This window comes from Erinaceus europaeus, chromosome 1 (assembly GCF_950295315.1).
Source record: "Erinaceus europaeus chromosome 1, mEriEur2.1, whole genome shotgun sequence".
NCBI classification, from domain to species: domain Eukaryota; kingdom Metazoa; phylum Chordata; class Mammalia; order Eulipotyphla; family Erinaceidae; genus Erinaceus; species Erinaceus europaeus.
The window spans coordinates 60,748,864-60,770,113 of record NC_080162.1 but is presented as its reverse complement, the minus strand read 5'-3'; the positions used below and the strand labels follow the sequence as shown (position 1 = coordinate 60,770,113).

The following is a 21,250-nucleotide window of genomic DNA, read 5'->3' as shown; positions in this document are numbered from 1 at the left end:
GTGCTAACAATATTTTTAGATAGCACTCACTGCTTCTCAAGTTTATTACATACTTCACAAAAGAGTCACTGGTTTTTGGAATAGCAAAAAGCTACTCCAGGGTTATCACTGGGGTTTGGTGCCTGCACCTGGAATCTACTGCTCCTGGAGGCCATTTTTTCCTATTTTGTTGCCCTTGTTGTTGTTATTCTACAGAGAGAAATTGAGAGAGGAGGGAAAAACAGAGAGGGGGAGGGGGACCCTCATTCCAGTCCTTGTGCTTTGCTCCATGCGCGCTTAATCTGCTGTGCTACTGCCTGGCCCCTACACCCAATTTCTTAACTAGATTACTCAAGGAATGAATTGACAATTGAATTTTAAACTTCTAGCCACTTACTAACAAAGTACATGCAAGTTTTGATAGTGCATTTTGAACTAGTTTCCTCCCATAATGAAAATAGGAACCAAACTGCAAATACATTTAACTTATTTTAAATTCAGGTTTTCCATTTAATGCTCTCCTTTATACTCAGCTCATAATTTTAAACATCTGGCAATTTAAAAGTTCTGACCAAAAAAAATTTTTTTTGTGTGAATATATTTTGAATAATGAATACACTGGCAATTAATGGAGGCATAGCCAAAAATAAATAATGAACAGTTTTTTTCCCCCTGCTTCACTGCCTGTGAAGCGACTCCCCTGCAGGTGGGAAGCCGGGGGCTCGAACCGGGATCCTTAAGCCAGTCCTTGAGCTTCAATGCCATGTGCACTTAACCCACTGCGCTACCACCCAACTCCCAATGAACAGGATTTGATGCCTGAAAATTAAAATGCTTGAACGGTCTTGCAAAATGAATGCTTAATTGATAAATATTGTGCTTCTGAATAAAAATGAGTAATTACAATAGATATATATTATTGATGTCTCTGTGCTTATGCTTTCCTAGTAGGGAACTGAATAGAAGAATGAAGATGGAATAAAGGTGGGGGAAAAGGGAGGGCAAAGAGCAGATACCAGAATAAAAGCAGAATTACAACTGTACAGTGGAAGACAAAGTAGAATAAAGAACTGCACTTTTCCTATCTCAAGGAGTGAGAGTCAAGAAAGGACTCTTGTATAGACAGAGGAATTCTTACATCTATTTTGGCTTCTGCATTTCCTAAGAATCCTAGAGCTCCAAGTTTGAAATATTATAAATAGGGCTACTATGAACAAAGGTGTAATTAGGTCTCTTGAAATAGGTGTGTTTGTTTCCTTTGGATAGATATATCATCAGGAGAGGAATTGCAGGGTCATAGCATAGGTCTGTCTATTCTGAGGAATGCTAGAAGGTATGTTAAGTAAAATAAACCAAAAAAGAGAAGGAGGAATACTGGATAATTGTACTCATACGTAGAACTTAAGAAACAAGGATAGTAAAGGAGAAAACAAGAAAACATAGTGAGACTTAGACTGGGTGTGGTGTCTTAGAGCAAAGTAAAAGACTCTGGGGAAGGAAGGAAGGTAAGGAGTGAGAGGGGGAGGTCTTGGGGTCATAGAGCATAATAATGGAAAAGGACCTAGGCTGGGGAAGCGTGTCTTAAGAGACATCTATCATGAGGACATAAGAAATTGTGCCCTTCAACATGATAAATAGTTACTTGTATTTATTTTCTTTAACTTTGGAAGCTACTCTATGCCTTGATCTAGTTTTCTAGTCCTATTCTCAACTATGACACCATCTTCCCAGACAGTATTTTTAGTCTACCTTTAAGTTAGATGTTAAGCTCCAAGAAAAATTACCACAGTCATGGGCTCCTAGGAACATAGCTAAAAAATAGAATTCCTAGTTTCTCTCTAGCTTATGATCCCTATTTTCATCTGCTCTACTCCTTCCTTATAGTTCCTGTTCAATAAAATATTGTGTCTTGCTTTATTTTTTACTGCCTTTTAGTCGCCAAACTGCAGCTACTACTATGATTTCATCCTGCACTCTCTGGGCAGATGACCTCACCAATGTGTCCTGGAAGCTCACCTCTCCAGAGTTACCCCACTAGGGAAAGATAAAAACAGGCTAGGAGCATGGATCAACCTGCCAATGGCCAGTGGAGAAGCAATTACAGAAGCCAGACTTTCCACCTTCTGTATCCCATAAAAAATTTTGGCCCCTACTCCCAGAGGAGTGAGTTAGGGGAATATGACCACAGTGCTCTAAACTCCAATTCTATCAGGAAAAGAAAAGAGGGGAAAAAGAAAAAGTATCTGTGAAAACTGATAAATTAGATAACAATTACCTTGACATTAATAAAGGTAGATTTATCTACAAATTAAAAAAAAATGTCACAGGAAAAATTTTGTGAATCCTCTTTGCAATATTTCTTTTCACAAATAACTGTAATATTCTGGGGCTGGTTGCTAGTAAAATGAATACTTTTTATTTATTTAAATTTTTGTATTTATTTATTTTCCCTTTTGTTGCCCTTGTTTTTATTGTTGTTGTAGTTATTAGAGGCATTTTGGTAATACTTCTGTTGTAATTTTTTGTATTTCAGTTATTTATATTCCACAATATGAGCAAAACCATCTAGTAGTTCTCTTTCACCTCTTTACTTCCTTCACTAAAGCATAATTACCGATTGTTTCATCCATTTTGTTCTAGAGGACACAATATTATCTATTTTAAATTACAGAGCAGTATTCCATTGAGTCTATATTCTGTAACTTCTTTATTCAGTTGTCAGTGGATAGGCCTTTAGGCTGCACATGTTCCTTTCAATTAGTGAAGGAAATTAACATGAGCAGAAGTAGTTGGGTCCTAGACTTTCAGGGTGAGGAAGAGACTAGTGGTTGAATTCAATTCCCAATGAGCTCATCAGGTATGCCTGAGCACTGAAGTCTCTATAAAAGCACCAAAAGAGAGGGGCTTCAGCAAACTTATAGGTTATTGAACATGCCAACATTTGGAGGAAAATTATGTACATGAATCTTTTCAGGTACTTTGGCCTATACATCTTTTTCATAGGACTTTATTTGTATCCTATACTATCTTTTGTGATAAAACCATGTCCATCTATCAACAACTGTACTGTAAACCATTATCCCCATCCCAGTAAAGTGAAGTTTGTATGTACAATTCCAGAGCTCTGGATTTTGTTAACACATCTCCCTCCAGACTAACAGTCTCACTTCTATTACAGCTTGAAACCCTTAATACCAATCACATTATGTCTTTTATTCTTAATTCTGTCACAAGATATCTACGACTTCCAAGTCATTACTATTTACAAAAAGATGTGAAACATTTCTATTTCCCACCATTTCTTAACAATGAACCCTTTTCTCTACCAGTCATTCATTTTTTAAATTTATTTTATTTTTGAGAGTGATGCAAGGAAGAGAGAGACAGAGAGAAACACCAGAGCACTGCTCAGCTCTGGCTTATAGTGGTGCGGAGGATTGAACCTGGGACTTTGGAGCCTTAGGCATGAGTCTGTTTGCATAACCATTATGCTATCTCCCCCGCTCCACCAGTCATTCATAACCAGTCATTAAAAATGTCTTTATTCTGTGCTGTTATCTAGAATATGAGACTCCCGAGTGCCTGCTTGTCCCATAAGGGACATAAGGAAGTGTATCCACTTGCAGCTTCCAAGTGATAGGAGAAAACAGTCTGATTAGGAGCTCTGCATGGGCAGAGCTTGGGTAGTTCTTGCCTAACAATTTGAGAGGCTTAGTGGAAAAAGAATTTTCAATTTCAGATCCTTGCTGGAATTTATTATTTTCCACACTTTCAATTCCTTTTGCTCTAAATTCCTTCCATCTCAGTTAATTCCAATACTTTACTATATTTCTAGCTGCACAGAATAGACACTTCAATGTCAATCAAAAATAAATTTGAGTAATTTATTAAACTTTTCTTTGAAATAAAAAAATAATAATAAATTCATCCAACCTAAATTGAGGCTCACTGAAACAAAGCTTTCTCCTGGGGGACACTGCTTTCTCTATTCCATTCAGATGGTGATTACCCCCAGTCCTTATTATTACCAATTGCCCACTCCATACCACTGGCTGGCCTGCCTCACCAAATAGCCTAATTTTGAATAGCACATCATCAAGACTATACCACTTACTACCTGTCCTTATTGCAGATATCCAATGACTATGATCACTCCCCTCATATTTTGTTTTCTGCCACCATCTCCTATCAAGTTCTGTCATAATTTTTGTTGATTTTAATATTCACACAAGTAAGTCCTTCCAACACTCTGGCCTCATGGTTCACTGACAGATTTTCGCCTAGTGCTCTGTACTTCACGTCATCTCAGAAACTCACTCCCAGAAGCATCACTAGATCATGGCAATAATAAAAGTTACAATCTCAATATAATTGTCTGAGATCAGGTGAGATCGGGCATGTTTAGGGTGGTATGGCCGTAGTACCCCACTATAATCTTAGTTCCAATTACCCTAGTCTTCAACCACAAGCTTAATTTTTTATTTTACTCTAGTACTCCAAAAGTCAGCTTTTTTTTGGGGGGGGAGGGGTCCAGACAGGATCCTACACACCAATCCTTCTTATCTTTTCCTATTCCTCATACTTAATATACTATTATTTTCCTCCGAACTCAACAAAAATACCTGAGACCACCATTACAATTATATTCTTGCATGTAACTCTCAATCCTTTTGCTTGTTTCTTGTTTGTTCATACTGTTGACAAAAATATGCCATTTAATAATATACCAAAAATATACCATTTAATAAATTTAATATACCATTAAATGTAGTTAGAGAAAGAATTATGTTGATTCATCTTACTTTCCATGAGCATGATTTTAAATTTCCCTCTTTGCTACTTAAAAAAAAAAAAGGCTATTTCATATCTTTCTTTTTTAAAATCTCTGCCTCTTCAATTTCCCCTACTTTTAGGCATTATTCTTACTTTCTTTCCATTTTCTTAAGAAAATACAAGCAAAAAGACAAGTGCAAGCTTCCACTTCTGTTTCTATCCATTACTTTCTCTCTGGTCATATTCTTTGCCATCTTTTTGTCTGTTAGAACGAACTGTCCATGAACATCTAATTAAAACCAATTCCAAATGTGCAAAGGACAATCCATGTCCTTGTCCTTTTGCCTACGTAGTATGTAACTCTCTATATCATTTCCCCATCTGATGGAACATGTGCAAAAACCTATCATACCACTGTTTCTCCCACATAAAAGAAAAATGCTCTCTTGAACTTACTTCTATGGTGTTTCTTCTCCAAGTCTTTTGTTACACTATAGAAAAAAAATCAATATCTGTTAATTTGAGCATCCAGAGAGTTACGAATTGGGGAAGAACCCCTACTAATTTGAGCAAGATCTACTGGTATTAAGATCTTATAAATGCAGAAGGAATGACCGATAATTTAATAACTGACTGAAGCAAGGGTCATTAATAAGTGCCTAGTGCCACCATTAAAGTGCTAAGAAATAATGTATTTCTACTTACAGTGAGAAATATGAAACTTTTGTCAATATTTCCCTAGTGAGATGATGGCACTGAAGAATATCTTTGTTAATGAAAACTAAATCCTGATGTGTTGTTTTTAGAAATGAAGTACATGATGTTCACAACACTCTAAATGCCAAATATTTCATAAAAAAGAATTTTCTGTATTCCACTCCAAGTCCACTCTTCTCATTCTCTCTTGAACCAACACACCATCCTCATTCAACTAAAATATCAACGATGGCTAATTAAAAAAAAATTAATTATCTTTTTATTTATTTATTGGATAGAGAAGACAGAAGTTGAGAGGAAGGGGGAGACAGAGAGGGACAGAGACAGAGAGACACCTATAGCATTGCTTCACCACTTGTGAAGCTTCCCCTCTGCAGATGGGAACCAGGGGCTTGAACCAGGGTCGTTGTGCATTGTAACATGTGTGCTCAGCCAGGTTTGCCACCACCCAGCCCCCTGATTGCGGATTTTCATGTTGCTAAATCCCAACAGTCATTCTTGGTCTGTATTTTATTAACTCATTAAAATGCGCCTCCCACCCCCTTTTCCCCTTACCAAAGCACTGTTCAGCTTTGGCATATGGTAATACAGGGGATTGAACCTGGGACCTTAGAGCCTCAGGCATGAGAATAATTTGCATAACCATTATGCTATCTCCCCCCTCCCCAAATACTTTTTATCACTTGGTTGTCTGTACATGCCACAACACTAAAATCTCTCTTGAATTCTGACTAGCTTCTTTCTAGCTGTCTTTAGGTGGTACTTCCTCAACCTCTAAACTCTATAGAGTGCACCAGGGATCATTTTTAAAATTTCTTCTATCCTCAGTTCCTTGGGTAACTCTACAGTAACATATAGGAGGCACTGGGTTTGAGCCCCAGCACCATGTGAGTACACAAAAGCACCAGGGAAATTCCATGGATGGCGGAACAGTGTTGTTTTTTTCTTAGCACCTCTCCCTTCCTTTTCTGAGTGAAATGAAGAATGAAAAGTTGGCTGGAAACTGGAATCCACATACTAGGAGGTCCCAGCACCACAAAAATAAATAAAACTTTATATTCGTTATCTCCTTAGCTGGTTTTTATATCTAAATGGCATCTTAAAGTTAACAATAAGGGGGTTGGCAAAAGAGCTCACCTGGATAGTGTGATGCTTTGCTATGTGTGACTCAGGTATGAGTCTAGCTCCTATCACACTGGAGAAAGCTTCAGTGCTATAGTGCCTTTGTCTCTATCAGAAAAAGTCAGCTTGGAGCAATGAAGTTTAAGAGATGAATAAACAAATGACTTAGTATGTGAGAAACAGGATTTATGAGATTCCACTGCCTATCTAATCCATGCAAACTCGATTCTTCTTGACTAATCTCCCCACTTCTATCTGTGCCTTTCATTACAGTTCTTCTTCTTCTTCTAGCGTTTGCCCTTCTTCCGTAGCCAGTCAACAGCGTCAGGATGAGCCTGATGTAAAGTTTCGAGACCTCCTTTGAATCTGGAGAGGTGGCAGTCGTTGACTATGTGGGTCATAGTCTGTCTGGAGCCGCAGGGGCAGTTGGGGTCATTACAGTGATCTTGTTTAAAATAAGTCTGACTGATCACTTCTAAGTTCAAATACTCCAATGGCTTCATTTCACTTAGCTGTTCAGTGACTTAGAAGACCTCATGATCTGGCCTAATTGCCTCTCCAAATTAGTCCCTTCTCTATACACTTCTCGCTACCTCTCAAACACACAAAATATTTGATGGTACAGTGAAGGAAAGCTGGGATACTGAAGTATGTTGAGAAAAAAAAAAAAATCTGTGCTTTTTACCAGTCAATCAAATCAGAGATGACTTAGAGAAAGAAGACCAACTTTTATCATATCTTATCTCTTCTAAGATCAGGGCTAGGAAGACAGTATAACTGTAGCATGCAGAATTTGTATGAGAGAGGGTTCTATTCAGTTCTACTATTATTTCATATTCTGGATGGAATTTCACACACACACACACACACACACGTATATTACTTACTTATATGATAACTATATTGTATACTACCCATTATCATTATACTACTTATCAGAATAAGGAACTTTCTTTGAACACACTGAAATGTGAATATATTCCACATATATCACAATGATGAATTACCACTTAAATTTTTTATAATTCAACAATTTAATTCATTTACAATCCTAATTAGTAAGGCTGTATTAGAACATTTTTATAAGTAACTTGAATATTAATAGAAAAAGTAGATTATTTCTAGTTATTACACCCATGTAGCTTTTATCTGCCTCCCTTATTAGTATCCCTGGGGAATTAAAATCTAGTGTAAAATGACAGGAAGCTTGAAAAAATGTAGTTTGTTTGTTTTGCTTTTTGATGAAGCTTGCTCCTTGCAGGGGCTGGAACTCAAGTCCTTTGCTTGGTAACACATAAGCTCTACTGAATGACCGCCTGCTGGTGTTCTTTGTATAAATAAATAAATAAATAAATAAATAAATAAATAAATAAATAAATAAAGGTGGTGGTGGACAGAATGGGTGTGCCAGGCAGTGGCACGACTGGTAAAACATACAAGTTTACCACACAAGAGGACAGAGGTTTGAGCCCCCATCACAGGAGGGAAGCTTCACAAGCAGAACAGACTAAAATGTCTGTCTCCTCTTCTTTCTCTCTCACAAAAGCACTGCTCAGCTCTAGCTTATGGTGGTGTGAGAGACTGAACCTGGGACCTCACAGCCTCTAAGAGTAAGAGTCTGTTTGTATAACCATTATACTATCTCCTTTCCCCCCACCCTATTTCTGTCTCTATTGTAATAATAAACATTAAAAAACAAACAAACAAAAGAAGGAAGGATGGAAAAATATCTCCTCAACAAGTATAAGGTTAGACTTAATGTTTCCTGTGGTAGAAATTAATATTCTGGATATTCAAATCATAGCAAAATCAAGAAACGATACATATGGTATAATCTCATACTGACCCTCAGTGGTTTTCTGGAGAATAGCAACACAGTTACCCTTAAAACTAAAGGCAATTGTTACTGGGAGATTTTTTTTTTTTTTTGCCACCTGGATGTCCTCTAGGGCTTCATGCCTGTCTAATTTTGATTCCACTACAATCAGTTACTTTTTTTTTTTTTTTTTAAATCAGTCTCTGGCTTATGGTGGTACCAATGGTTGACCCTTAGAACCTCAAGCATGGGGCAGGGGTAGATAACATAATGGTTATGCAAAGAAACTCTCATGCTTGAGGTTCTAAAGTCCCAGGTTCAATCTCCCACACCACCATAAACCAGAGGTGAGCAGTGCTCAGGTTAAAAAAAGAAAAAAATGCATGAAAGGTTATTATTATTTTTTTTGGCATAATCATTATGCTGTCTCCCCAGGCTCCCTTAGCTTTTATTTTTTATTAAAGTAAAAAATAAAGAGGAAGAGAGACAGAGAAGGAGTGAGATTAGGTCTTCCCCCCCCCCTTTATAGGGGGAATTCATGGTTTACAGCTGACAGTAAAATATAGTAGTCTGTACATGTATAACATTTCTCAGTTTTCTACATAACAATCTAACCCCCCTCTAGGTCCTCCTCTACTATCATATTCCAGGACCTGTGGACTTTTTTTTTTTTTTAATATTTACTTAGTTTCTTTTTTGTTGCCCTTATTGTTTTATTATTGTAGTTATTATTGTTGTTACTGATGTCGTTGTAGTTGGAAAGGACAGAGAGAAATGGAGAGAGGACGGGGAAGACAGAGAGGGGGAGAGAAAGATAAGACACCTGCAGACCTGCTTCACCACTTGTGAAGCAATTCCCCTGTAGGTGGGGAGGCTGTAGAATTCTTTTATGACTAAAATACACATATGACATGACCAGTGCTCTCCAGTACACATGGTTAATTTTATAATATGTCAAATCAAACAGGAAGGTTACTATTAACCCCACTTTTTAGATGAGTAAATAGAGGTGTTACAAAATAGCACATCTGTTTCACTTAACAAGTCTAGTATGTAAAGACTATACACATGTAAATAAACACACATGGTTTGGGGGTAGATAGTATAATGGCTATTCAAAAAGGCTCTAATGCCTGAGATCCCAAAGTCCCAGATTCACTGTCCTATACCACCATAAACCAGAGCTGAGCAGTGCTAAAAAATAAAAACAAACAAACCACAATAAGCACATATGTAGGTGTACACACACACCAAGAATTTATGGTGACAATCTATATAAAGATGTTCAAAAATGTTAAATTTTTTAAAAGGGTAGAGTTTTAAAAAATGAATTATATTTTCCCCTTTCCTTTAACTGTAAGAAATATATCTTTATCATAAAAATAAAGCTGACAGAGAAAACATATATATATATTTTTTTTCTTTTTTTTTTTAACCAGAGCACAGTTCAGCTCTGGATTATGGTAGTGTGGGGGATTGAACCTGGGACTTTGGAGTCTCAGGCATGAGAGTTTTTTTGCATAAGCATTATGCTATCTACCCTCCGCCTAGCACTTATATTCTAATACATCCAATATACTTGTGTGAATTCCATTAAGTTGGCACTTTTACTCACTATTGAAGCATTATAAGCTGGCACAACCCTTGCTGGAAAACAATCTGGCATTAATTTCAAGACATACAAAGTATTTGTGCTCTTCTTAGTAATTCCTTTCTGGGAAGCTATCCTATTAAAACAATTCAAAATATGCAGAATGCTATAGATTATTTATATTATCCTAGGTGCTTGGCTCTGAGATTTAACATATTAAGAGTATGGCACTGGTAGTTTTAAAAGCTTGTGGATGAACCACAGGTTGATTAATAGCACATATAGTTGCTGTGTGAGTGAGGAAGCCATATATTACTAGTGAGTTATCTTGACCGTCAGCATCAGCATTAGCTACTTCTTGTAATCTGATTGGTCTCTACTAGCGCTCACATGCACAGTAATGATTTTAACACAGAGCAGGAGGAGGCTGGGCAGTGGCATGCCTAGTTAAGTGCACATATTACCAAAAGCAAGTACCCAAGTTTGAGCCCCTGCTCCCCACCTGCAGGTGTCTTATCTTTCTCTTCCTTTCTCTATCTCCCCATCTTTTCTCAATTTCTCTTTATCCTAATAATAAAAGCTGGTGGGGGTGGTGGCGGGAGAAGGCCTTCAGGAGCAATAGATTTAGCACAGAGCTCCAGTAATATCCCTGGTGGCAATAAAAGAAAGAAACAACAACAACATAACAGCAGGAAAAGTCTTTGTTAAAAAAACTATTGAAAATACAAGGCTGTAAAAAATAAAAAGCTGTTATTGGCTGATGATTAAAGTAAATAAGGTCTAAGAAAGTACTGATATTTGTGAGTTTGATACCAGTATGACTTTACATCACTTTTTTTTTTTTTAGTGTCAGCGGTCTATTATATAGGGACACACACACATACTCTCACCTGATATATGATAAAGATGCAGAAACGATACTATGAAAAAAAAGTCTTTTCAACAAATGTTGTTGAGAAAACTTGACAGTCAAATGTTAAGAAAGAAAAAAAAATTGCAGGGGAGATAGCATAATGGTCATACAAATAGACTGTCATACCTGAGGGCTGGCTCTAAGGTCCCAGGTTCAATTCCAGTACCACCATATGCCAATATGCCAGAGCTCACCAGTGCTCTGGAAGGGAAAAAAGAAAAAGAACAAAAAAAAAAAAAAAAAAAAAAAAAGGAAGACACTAGACCATCATATTAAAAAATTAATTCAAAAGGGATTAAAGACTTCAATAGTAGACATGAAGCTACCATATAGAAGACAAGTGATAGATTAAATCACAAAGCTTTAGAAATCAAAAGAAACTATCATAAAGATAAAATGGCAACCAAACAAAAGAGAGTAGACATTTTCACGCCAAATGACTGACAAGGAACAGATCTCTAAGTTGTGTAAGAAACCACACAACTCAAAAACAAAACAAAATAAGCTGCTTAATTATAAAGGTGGGCAGAAAATCTGAACAGATATTCACCAAAAGTATATACATAACCCATAACTACATAAATTTATTGCCTGTTATCACTAGAAAAAATGAAAATTGAAGTCACAATTAGATACCATCTCACATTGATAAGAAGGGCCTATCATCAATGATTATGCTGGCAAGAATATAGTACACTGGTACAATGCTGGTAGAAAAAAAAATACAACAAACAAACAAGAAAAAAAGTAAAGAAAAATCAAGAATAAGGTGCAGCCAGGAGGTGGTAGATTGCAGGACTAGCAAGAATGAGGTTCCACATTCTTTCCCTGGCATTACATATGTTGGGAGTGACACTCTGGTTTTTACTTTTTTCTCTAGTATATAAAACATCAGAACTACATGAATTAAATGTACATGCAAATTAAAATATTTATGGGTAACATGATTATTTAAGTTTATGCGTCCAAAGAAGCTATTATTTTTAATTCATACGTAAAAACGTACTTAGTATCCTGAAATAAAGAAAAACAAATATGGGAGGCGGAGCTACAAGCAGCAGATCGCTTTCTCTCCTCTCCTCTCCGGGATCAACTAGGAATACCAAAGGAGACCACCCGGGACCGAAACAACACAGGACTAGAATGACCACAGGAACTCAGTAAATCACCGGTGAGTACAAACACATGTGGCTGGTGACAGAGAGGAGAGAGGAGCCTAAGGAGAGATTAAGTGACTGCTAACAGTTCAGCAGTTTATCAGTGGAGACACCACCTCCAGTCTGCTCCACCAACAAGGGGACAACTTAAGGGAGGAGAGGACTCCCCAGAGACTCACCAAGTGCAACTCTGAGTCTCCATTGCTACTGCCCTCAGAATCTGGAGCAGTGTCAGGGAGGGACGCCAGGGGACAGAGATCTAACCAGGAAACTCAGGAGAAGACCTATACCTCGGTGGCATAGCTGGGGGCTGTGAAAGTCTCTTTGCATAACCACTGGATTATCTCTGCCACACCCTGCTTTATCTCTTGGTCAGGAGTCAGTGATTAAGCTAAGAAGCCTATTGACAGTTTAAAAGCCCTCAGGCTTCCATAGCCTACAGGGAAGGAAAAAAAAAAGAGGCTTTTACACCACTGAGCTCCAACTCAGGGATTGAAACAACATTAACTTCCACAACTGTGAACCCTTTAATTAACTTACTTAGACACAAGTCAATCCAGGCAATAGTGATCAATAATTTGAAAAGTACTGATAAAGGGAACTCATAACATAATATATAAAACGGTTAAAACAACAAGAAAAATATTGGAGACTCGAACCAGGACAAGAGTCCAGCTAAAAGTCCTCCAGAGGGTGAAGCACAAAATAACGAGTTCAACATCCAAACATTAGCTAAGGAAATAATAACAGGAGTAAAGAATTAGAAAAAATTGTAATCAGAAATAAAATTAGAAAAAATTGTAATCAGAAATACAAGAACAACAAATGATGGAGGCATCAAAACCTTCTCAGACCAGCAACAGTTGAAGGAATCAACCATCACCAAGCCTGCCCTGAAAGAAGTTCTGAAAGGTCTCCTATAAACAACCTGACCACCACAAATAGGACATATATCAAAACACTCTAAAACTCTACAAGAATGACGTTAAAATATCTTCAATCTTTGATATCAATAAATGTTAATGGCCTGAATTCACCTATTAAAAGACACAGAGTAGGAAGATGGATCAGAAAACACAACCCAACAATATGCTGTCTACAGGAAAACCACCTAACTCAACAAGACAAACACAGACTTAAAGTGAAAGGACGGAAAACTATCATACAAGTCAATGGCCCACAAAAAAGGGCAGGGAAAGCTATTCTCATATCTGACATGATAAGACTTTAAAATAGATAAGATTAAAAAAGATAGGAATGGACACTACTTAATGCTCAGAGTATCAGTCAATCAAGAGGACTTAACAATTATTAACATCTATGCACCCAATGAGAAGCCATCTAAATACATCAAACTGAAGGAGCTATAGCAATATATTAACAGTAACACAATCATAGTAGGGGACTTCAACACCCCACTATCTCAACTTGACAGATCATCCAGGCAGAAAATCAATAAAGACATAATGGAGCTAAATGAAGAGATAGATTAACTAGAACTAGTGGACATTTTCAGAGTCATTCATCCCAAGAAACTGGAATGCACATTTTACTCAAATCCACATGGGTCATTCTCAAGGATAGACCATATGTTAGGCCACAAAGACAGCATCAGCCAATTCAAGAGCACTGAAATCATCCCAAGCATCTTCTCAGACCACAGTGGAATTAAACTAACACTTAACAATCAACAAAAGATTAGTAACAATCCCAAAATGTGGAAGCTCAACAGTACACTTCTTAACAACTTCTGGGTCAAAGAGGAAATCAAGGAAGAAATCAAAATGTTTCGAGAGTTCAATGAAAATGAAGACACAAGCTATCAAAATATTTGGGACACAGCTAAAGCAGTCCTAAGAGGGAAGTTCATAGCTATACAAGCACACATTAGGAAACAAGAAAAAGCACAAATAAACAGCCTGATTGCACATCTTAAAGACCTAGAAGAACAACAAAAAAGGAACCCTAAAGCAACCAGAAGGACAGAAATCACTAAAGTTAGGGCAGAAATAAACAACATTGAGAATAGGAAAACCATACAAAAAGATCAACGGAAGTAAATGTCGGTTCTTCGAAAGAGTAAACAAAATCAACAAACCTTTAGCCAGACTCACAAAACAAAAATAGATGGAAAATTCCTGAAGATAGTGGAGTCTATATATAGCAAACCTACAGCCAACATCATACTCAATGGTGAAAAACTGGAAGCATTTCCCCTCAGATCAGGTACTAGACAGGGCTGCCCACTATCACCATTACTATTCAACATAGTGTTGGAAGTTCTTGCCATTGCCAATAGGCAGGAGCAAGGAATTAAAGGCATACAGACTGGAAGAGAAGAAGTCAAACTCTCCTTATTTGCAGATGACGTGATAGGATACATGGAAAAACCTAAGGAATCCAGCAAGAAGCTTTTGGAAATCATCAGGCAATACAGTAAGGTGTCAGGCTATAAAATTAACATTCAAAAGTCAGTGGCATTCCTCTATGCAAACACTAAGAAGAAATTGAAATCCAGAAATCAATTCCTTTTACTATAGCAACTAAAACAATAAAATATCTAGGAGTAAACCTAACCAAAGAAGTGAAAGACTTGTATACTGAAAATTATGAGTCACTACTCAAGGAAACTGAAAAAGACACAAAGAAGTGGAAAGATATTCCATGTTCATGGGTAGGAAGAATTAACATCATCAAAATGAATATATTACCCAGAGTCATCTACAAATTTAATGCTATCCCCATCAAGATCCCAAGCACAGTTTTTTGGAAAATAGAAAAAATGCTACAAATGTTTATTTGGAACCAGAAAAGACCTAGAATTGCCAAAACAATCTTGAGAAAAAAGAACAGAACTGGAGGTATCACACTCCCAGATCTCAAACTGTATTATAGGGCCGCTGTCCTCAAAACTGCTTGGTACTGGAACATGAATAGACACACTGACCAGTGGAATAGAATTGAGAGCCCAGAAATGAGGTCCCAGACCTATGGACATCTAATCTTTGACAAAGGGCCCAGACTATTACATGGGGAAAGCAGAATCTCTTCAACAAATGGTGTTGGAAACAATGGGTTGAAACATGCAGAAGAATGAAACTGAATCACTGTATTTCACCAAATACAAAAGTAAATTCCAAGTTGATCAAGGACTTGGATGTTAGACCACAAACTATCAAATACTTAGAGGAAAATATTGGCAGAACTATTTTCCGCATAAATTTTAAAGACATTTTCAATGAAACAAATCCTCCTGCACTGCTGGTGGGAATGTCAATTGGTCCAACCTCTGTGGAGAACAGTCTGGAGAACTCTCAGAATGCTAGAAATGGACCTACCCTATGACCCTGCAATTCCCCTCCTGGGGATATATCCTAAGGAACCCAACACATCCATCCAAAAAGATCTGTGTACACATATGTTCTTGGCAGCACAATTTGTAATAGCCAAAACCTGGAAGCAACCCAGGTGTCCAACAACAGATGAGTGGCTGAGCAAGTTGTGGTATATATACACAATGGAATACTACTCAGCTGTAAAAAATGGTGACTTCACCGTTTTCAGCCGATCTTGGATGGACCTTGAAAAAATCATGTTGAGTGAAATAAGTCAGAAACAGAAGGATGAATACGGGATGATCTCACTCTCAGGCCGAAGTTGAAAAACAAGATTAGAAAAGAAAACACAAGTCGAACCTGAAATGGAATTGAAGTATTACAACAAAGTAAAAGACTATGGGGTGGGTAGTTGGGTGGGGAGAATACAGGTCCATGAAAAATGATGAATAAAATAGTGGGGGTTGTATTGTTAAATGGGAATCTGGGGAATGTTATGCATGTAAAAAAAAAAAAAAAAAGAAGTAGAAACGCAAAGCAAAAATTGACTGAGTTTGGAGTATGGCACCAAAGTAAGAAAACAGAAGTACACTAGAGTTTGCAGTGAGTACCTCCCTAATACTTCCTCTCCACTTTTCCAAGCTTTGGGTCCATGATTGCTCAACAATTTGTTTGGCTTTGTATGTTAACTCTCTTTTCAGTCACCAGGTTCCAGGTGTCATCAGGATGCCGGCCAGACTTCCCTGGATTGAAGACCCCACCAATATGTCCTGGAGCTCAGCTTCCCCAGAGACCCACCCTACTAGGGAAAGAGAGAGGCAAACTGGGAGTATGGACCGACCAGTCAACGCCCATGTTCAGCGGGGAAGCAATTACAGAAGCCAGACCTTCTACCTTCTGCAACCCACAATGACCCTGGGTCCATGCTTCCAGAGGGATAGAGAATGGGAAAGCTATCGGGGGAGGGGGTGGGATATGGAGATTGGGCGGTGGGAATTGTGTGGAGTTGTACCCCTCCTACCCTATGGTTTTGTTAATTAATCCTTTCTTAAATAAATAAATAAATAAGTAAAATAATAATAAAAAATAAAAAAATTAAAATTAAAAAAAAAAAAGAACTCTTTTCCGCATAAATTTTAAAGACATTTTCAATGAAACAAATCCAATTACAAAGAAGACTAAGGCAAGTATAAACCTATGGGACTACATCAAATTAAAAAGCTTCTGCACAGCAAAAGAAACCACTACCCAAACCAAGAGACCCCTCACAGAATGAGAGAAGATCTTTACCTGCCATACATCAGATAAGAGTTGAATAACCAACATATATAAAGAGCTTGCCAGACTCAACAACAAGACAACAAATAGCCCCATCCAAAAATGGGGGGAGGACTTGGACAGAATATTCACCACAGAAGAGATCCAAAAGGCCGAGAAACACATGAAAAAAATGCTCCAAGTCTCTGCTTGTCAGAGAAATGCAAATAAAGACAACAATGAGATATCACTTCACTCCTTTGAGAATGTCATACATCAGAAAAGGTAACAGCAGCAAATGCTGGAGAGGGTGTGGGGTCAAAGGAACCCTCCTGCACTGCTGGTGGGAATGTCAATTGGTCCAACCTCTGTGGAGAACAGTCTGGAGAACTCTCAGAAGGCTAGAAATGGACCTACCCTATGACCCTGCAATTCCTTTCCTGGGGATATATCCTAAGGAACCCATCACATCCATCCAAAAAGATCTGTGTACACATATGTTCTTGGCAGCACAATTTGTAATAGCCAAATCCTGGAAGCAACCCAGGTGTCCAACAACAGATGAGTGGCTGAGCAAGTTGTGGTATATATACACAATGCGATACTACTCAGCTGTAAAAAATGGTGACTTCACTGTTTTCAGCTGATCTTGGATGGACCTTGAAAAAATCATGTTGAGTGAAATAAGTCAGAAACAGAAGGATGAATATGGGATGATCTCACTCTCAGGCAGAAGTTGAAAAACAAGATCAGAAAAGAAAACACAAGTAGAACCTGAAATGGAATTGGCGTATTGCACCCACATAAAAGACTCTGGGGTGGGTGGGTGGGGAGAATACAGGTCCATGAAGGATGATAAATGACATAGTGGGGGTTGTATTGTTAAATGGGAAACTGGGGAATGATATGCATGTACAAACTACTGTATTTACTGTTGAATGTAAAACATTAATTCCCCAATAAAGAAGTAAATTAAAAAAAAAAAGGAAAAACAAATAAACATTTCTTTACTATTTACTTCTTACCTGGAACCCACTTAATTTCCATTTCCATGTCATTTCCTTTGCTTTTCTTTTCTTTTTCTTGTATAGCCTGTATAAGCTGTCTATACTTAGCAATTTGTTCATCATCATCCTTCATAACTTTTTTTGTTATTCCATCTTCTTCCATACTGACATCATCATCACCTAAAAAAAAAATATATATATATATATTTCATTTAACACACAGAAATAACTCATTCCCAAGATGAGATTTTTTATCTTACATTTTTTTTAAATATATGCATTTGTGGTTTCTCGACTCAGCCCCTTTGCTTTTGCTACTGAGGTAATGTTAGGTTATAAGACTGTATATATATTTTTTACGGTATAATTTTATATCTCATCAAAATGTAAGTCACTATACCACAATCCCTAACCTGTGCCAATTTTCCTCCACCATAATCTATTACTAATCCATTATGTTTAAATCACAATCACACCTGCACCCTCTACAGTATATTCTCAGACATATCGTAACAATATTAAACTTTGACTTAAATGTCTTCATATTAAATAATTTAAATGAATTAGGTCTTGTTTATAGTAAAAATTGGTTTCAATATAAGTAAGCTCTGCCAGTATAGTATATTCGGGAAATCTTGCTGCTTTTTTTTTTTTAACCAGCTCCGACTATTGGCAGTGCCATCGACTAAACCTGAGGGCACGCAAGTCCTGTGTACAGCTGCAGTACTATCTTACCAATATAAGAATTTCCTTTTTTAGTTTAAATTCATATTTCCAAATTATTTTGTAGCTGTGCAGATTTTTAGATTTATTTCCCATTCACGTAATACAGCAAGAATGGCAGTATGCTTCTTGATACCCTCCATCATAGAGCATTGGCTTTTACATATGCTAAGTAGTAACCAGAAGATAAATATTGCTGGAATACATTTGGCATGTTTATACTCAAGAGATAGATGGGGGGGGGGGGCAACAGGTGGCTTACTCAGTAGAGCACGTTACCATGCACAAGGACCCGGGTCTAAAACCTTCGGCCACCACATGGAAGATTGCCATGGAGAAGCTTCATGAGCAGTGAAATGGTGCTACGACATCTCTCCTTTTCTTTCTGCCTCTCTCTCACTCTCTATATAGAAGAAAAAGAAAACAAAACAAAAAACAATGGCTGCTGGGAATGGTGTAGCTTGCAGGCACTCACCTCCCTTTCCCCAGTGATAGCCAAGGTATCAAAATAAGTAAGTAAATGAATCAATAATGGATAAATGTAAATAATGGATAAAAGTAAGCAAATGAATGGATAATAAAACTGATAAAGGAAATTGCGTGTGATCCAAAATGAAGAATAATATGTCCTTTCCATATCCCAGTGAGCAAATGTATTTGTTCTCAGGATCTCATTTATACATGAAGAATAAAAATGCGTTAAGTCTAAAGTTAATTTAATTAACTTCCTTGTGTGGAAACATATTCCTATTTCCATTTCCTAATTTTATAAAAAATATCAGAATACAAACGAACAGTATAAAATGCATGGGTAATAAATATCAAAGAAAACTAATAAAAGAAAAGTTTGTTTGCTTTGCCTTTCCACTGCAATTCTCCAAGTCAAAAACATAAATTAAGATTTTGTGTTTAATGCAAAACATGCAACCTTACTGAACAGACTAACTGTCCCCAGTAGAGGAAAATTTAGAAGCAGTAAAATGAAGACCCTCTTTTCTATTAGTTATGGATCATTAAAAATGTCTAACATTAAACACTGAGTTATGAAATATCAGTGTTAGGATTGTCCTTATAACTTAGAAAAGGTGAGATGGAAAGAAAATTGGTTAAGCAAATGTTTTTATACTTTCTTTTTCTATATGAATAAAAAATGGTCTACGACATTCTTTCCATCCTATCACACTTTTACATTTCCACTCAAACAGCTGAAATTCATTTTTTTCCTGTTTGTGCTTTGTGCCACAATAATAACGTTGGATACAATTCTGTCATGTATCCTGTAATTCAATGGATAAAACATCAGGAACACATTAACAAAATGGCAATGTATTTCTTTCTATTAAAAGCTTACTTCTGAAAACATAATTAGAAGCAAGCTCCTTTCAGGTTGAAATTTTAGTGGTAAGTCTGTGATCGCCTACTTTAAATTGATTTTTTCCAGTACTAAAATGTTACTTTCTAAGGTTCTACAATGTAGGATAAATTATGAAGACATACTTTATCCCAGTTCAAGGATGAAACTTTGTGAAAGCTTTAATGCTATAAAAGCAGTAAAGTAACAATTCTAACAGTAGGAAGCCCTGTTATGATCACTTATAGATAATATCATATAATCTGATATGTAACACCTAATAATGCCAAATTAAAGTAAGCATATAGCCAATTAGAAAAACTGAAGAAAATGTAATGATTAAGAAGACTTAAGAGAGTAGTGTATTTGATCCAATAGTTATAAATCCTGAAAGTTTTAGAAGGAAAAATATATGTGATGAGGTAGAAAGTTAACCACTTTATATATATTACTAAGTCATTCCAACCACAATTCAGGTACTATTATAATATTCATTCCACAGTTACGAAAGCAAATGCAAAGGACCTTATGAAATCTAACCTATATAATTTCACTATTTGGTAAAGTCAATATTTGAATTCAGAAGTGCATAACATTAACAAGCTTAAATTAACAAGCCAATGCTTATTTCAGAGATTTTTCTCCCCAGTACTAGTTTTGCAGATGTCAGTAAAGTCACTTAAAAATCTAGTGCAGCGTATCCATAAACTACTGCAAATATATACCTGAAAGCAGGATTACACTAGAGTTTGCAGTGAGTACCTCCCTAACACTTCCTCTCCACTATTCCAAGCTTGGGATCCATGATTGCTCAACAAATTGTTTGGCTTCATATGTTAACTATCTTTTCAATCACCAGGTTCCAGATGCCACCAGGATGCTGGCTAGGCTTCCCTGGATTGAAGACCCCACCAATGTGTCCTGGAGCTCAGCTTCCCCAGAGACACACCCTACTAGGGAAAGAGAGAGGCAGACTGGGGGTATGGACCGACCAGTCAACGCCCATGTTCAGCGGGGAAGCAATTACAGAAGCCAGACCTTCTACCTTCTGCAACCCTCAATGACCCTGGGTCCATGCTCCCAGAGGGATAGAGAATGGGAAAGCTACCATGGGAGGGGGTGGGTTATGGGGATTGGGTGGTGGGAATTGTGTGGAGTTGTACCCCTCCTACCTTATGCTTTTGTTCACTAATCCTTTCTTAAATAAAAAATTAAAAAAAAAAAAAGTTAGGGGACATATACTCAGTGGAGTACTAGTCAGCAATAAAGAAGATGATACTGGGCGTCGGGTGGTAGTGCAGGAGGTTAAGTGCACATGGCGCAAAGTGCAAGGACTGGCAGGAGGATCCTGGTTCAAGCCCCCGGCTCCCCACCTGCAGGAGGGTTGCTTCACAGGCGGTGAAGCAGGTCTGTAGGTGTCTATCTTTCTCTCCCCCCTCTCAGTCTCCCCTCCTCTCTCAATTTCTGTCTTATCCTACAACAACAACAGCAATGATAACAACAATAATG

At 37.3% G+C, this 21,250-nt stretch overlaps 1 protein-coding gene across 2 annotated transcripts in view; it reads right to left on the bottom strand.

Moving 5' to 3' along the window:
• ESF1 (ESF1 nucleolar pre-rRNA processing protein homolog) overlaps nucleotides 1–21,250 on the bottom strand; it is a 75,633-nt gene that overhangs the window by 32,036 nt on the left and 22,347 nt on the right. For both annotated transcript variants that reach the window (XM_060186466.1, XM_007525789.3), the window contains one exon: nucleotides 17,686–17,847. In XM_060186466.1, coding sequence (XP_060042449.1) covers nucleotides 17,686–17,847 — 162 coding nt within the window. The remainder of the gene's footprint in view (nucleotides 1–17,685; nucleotides 17,848–21,250) is intronic.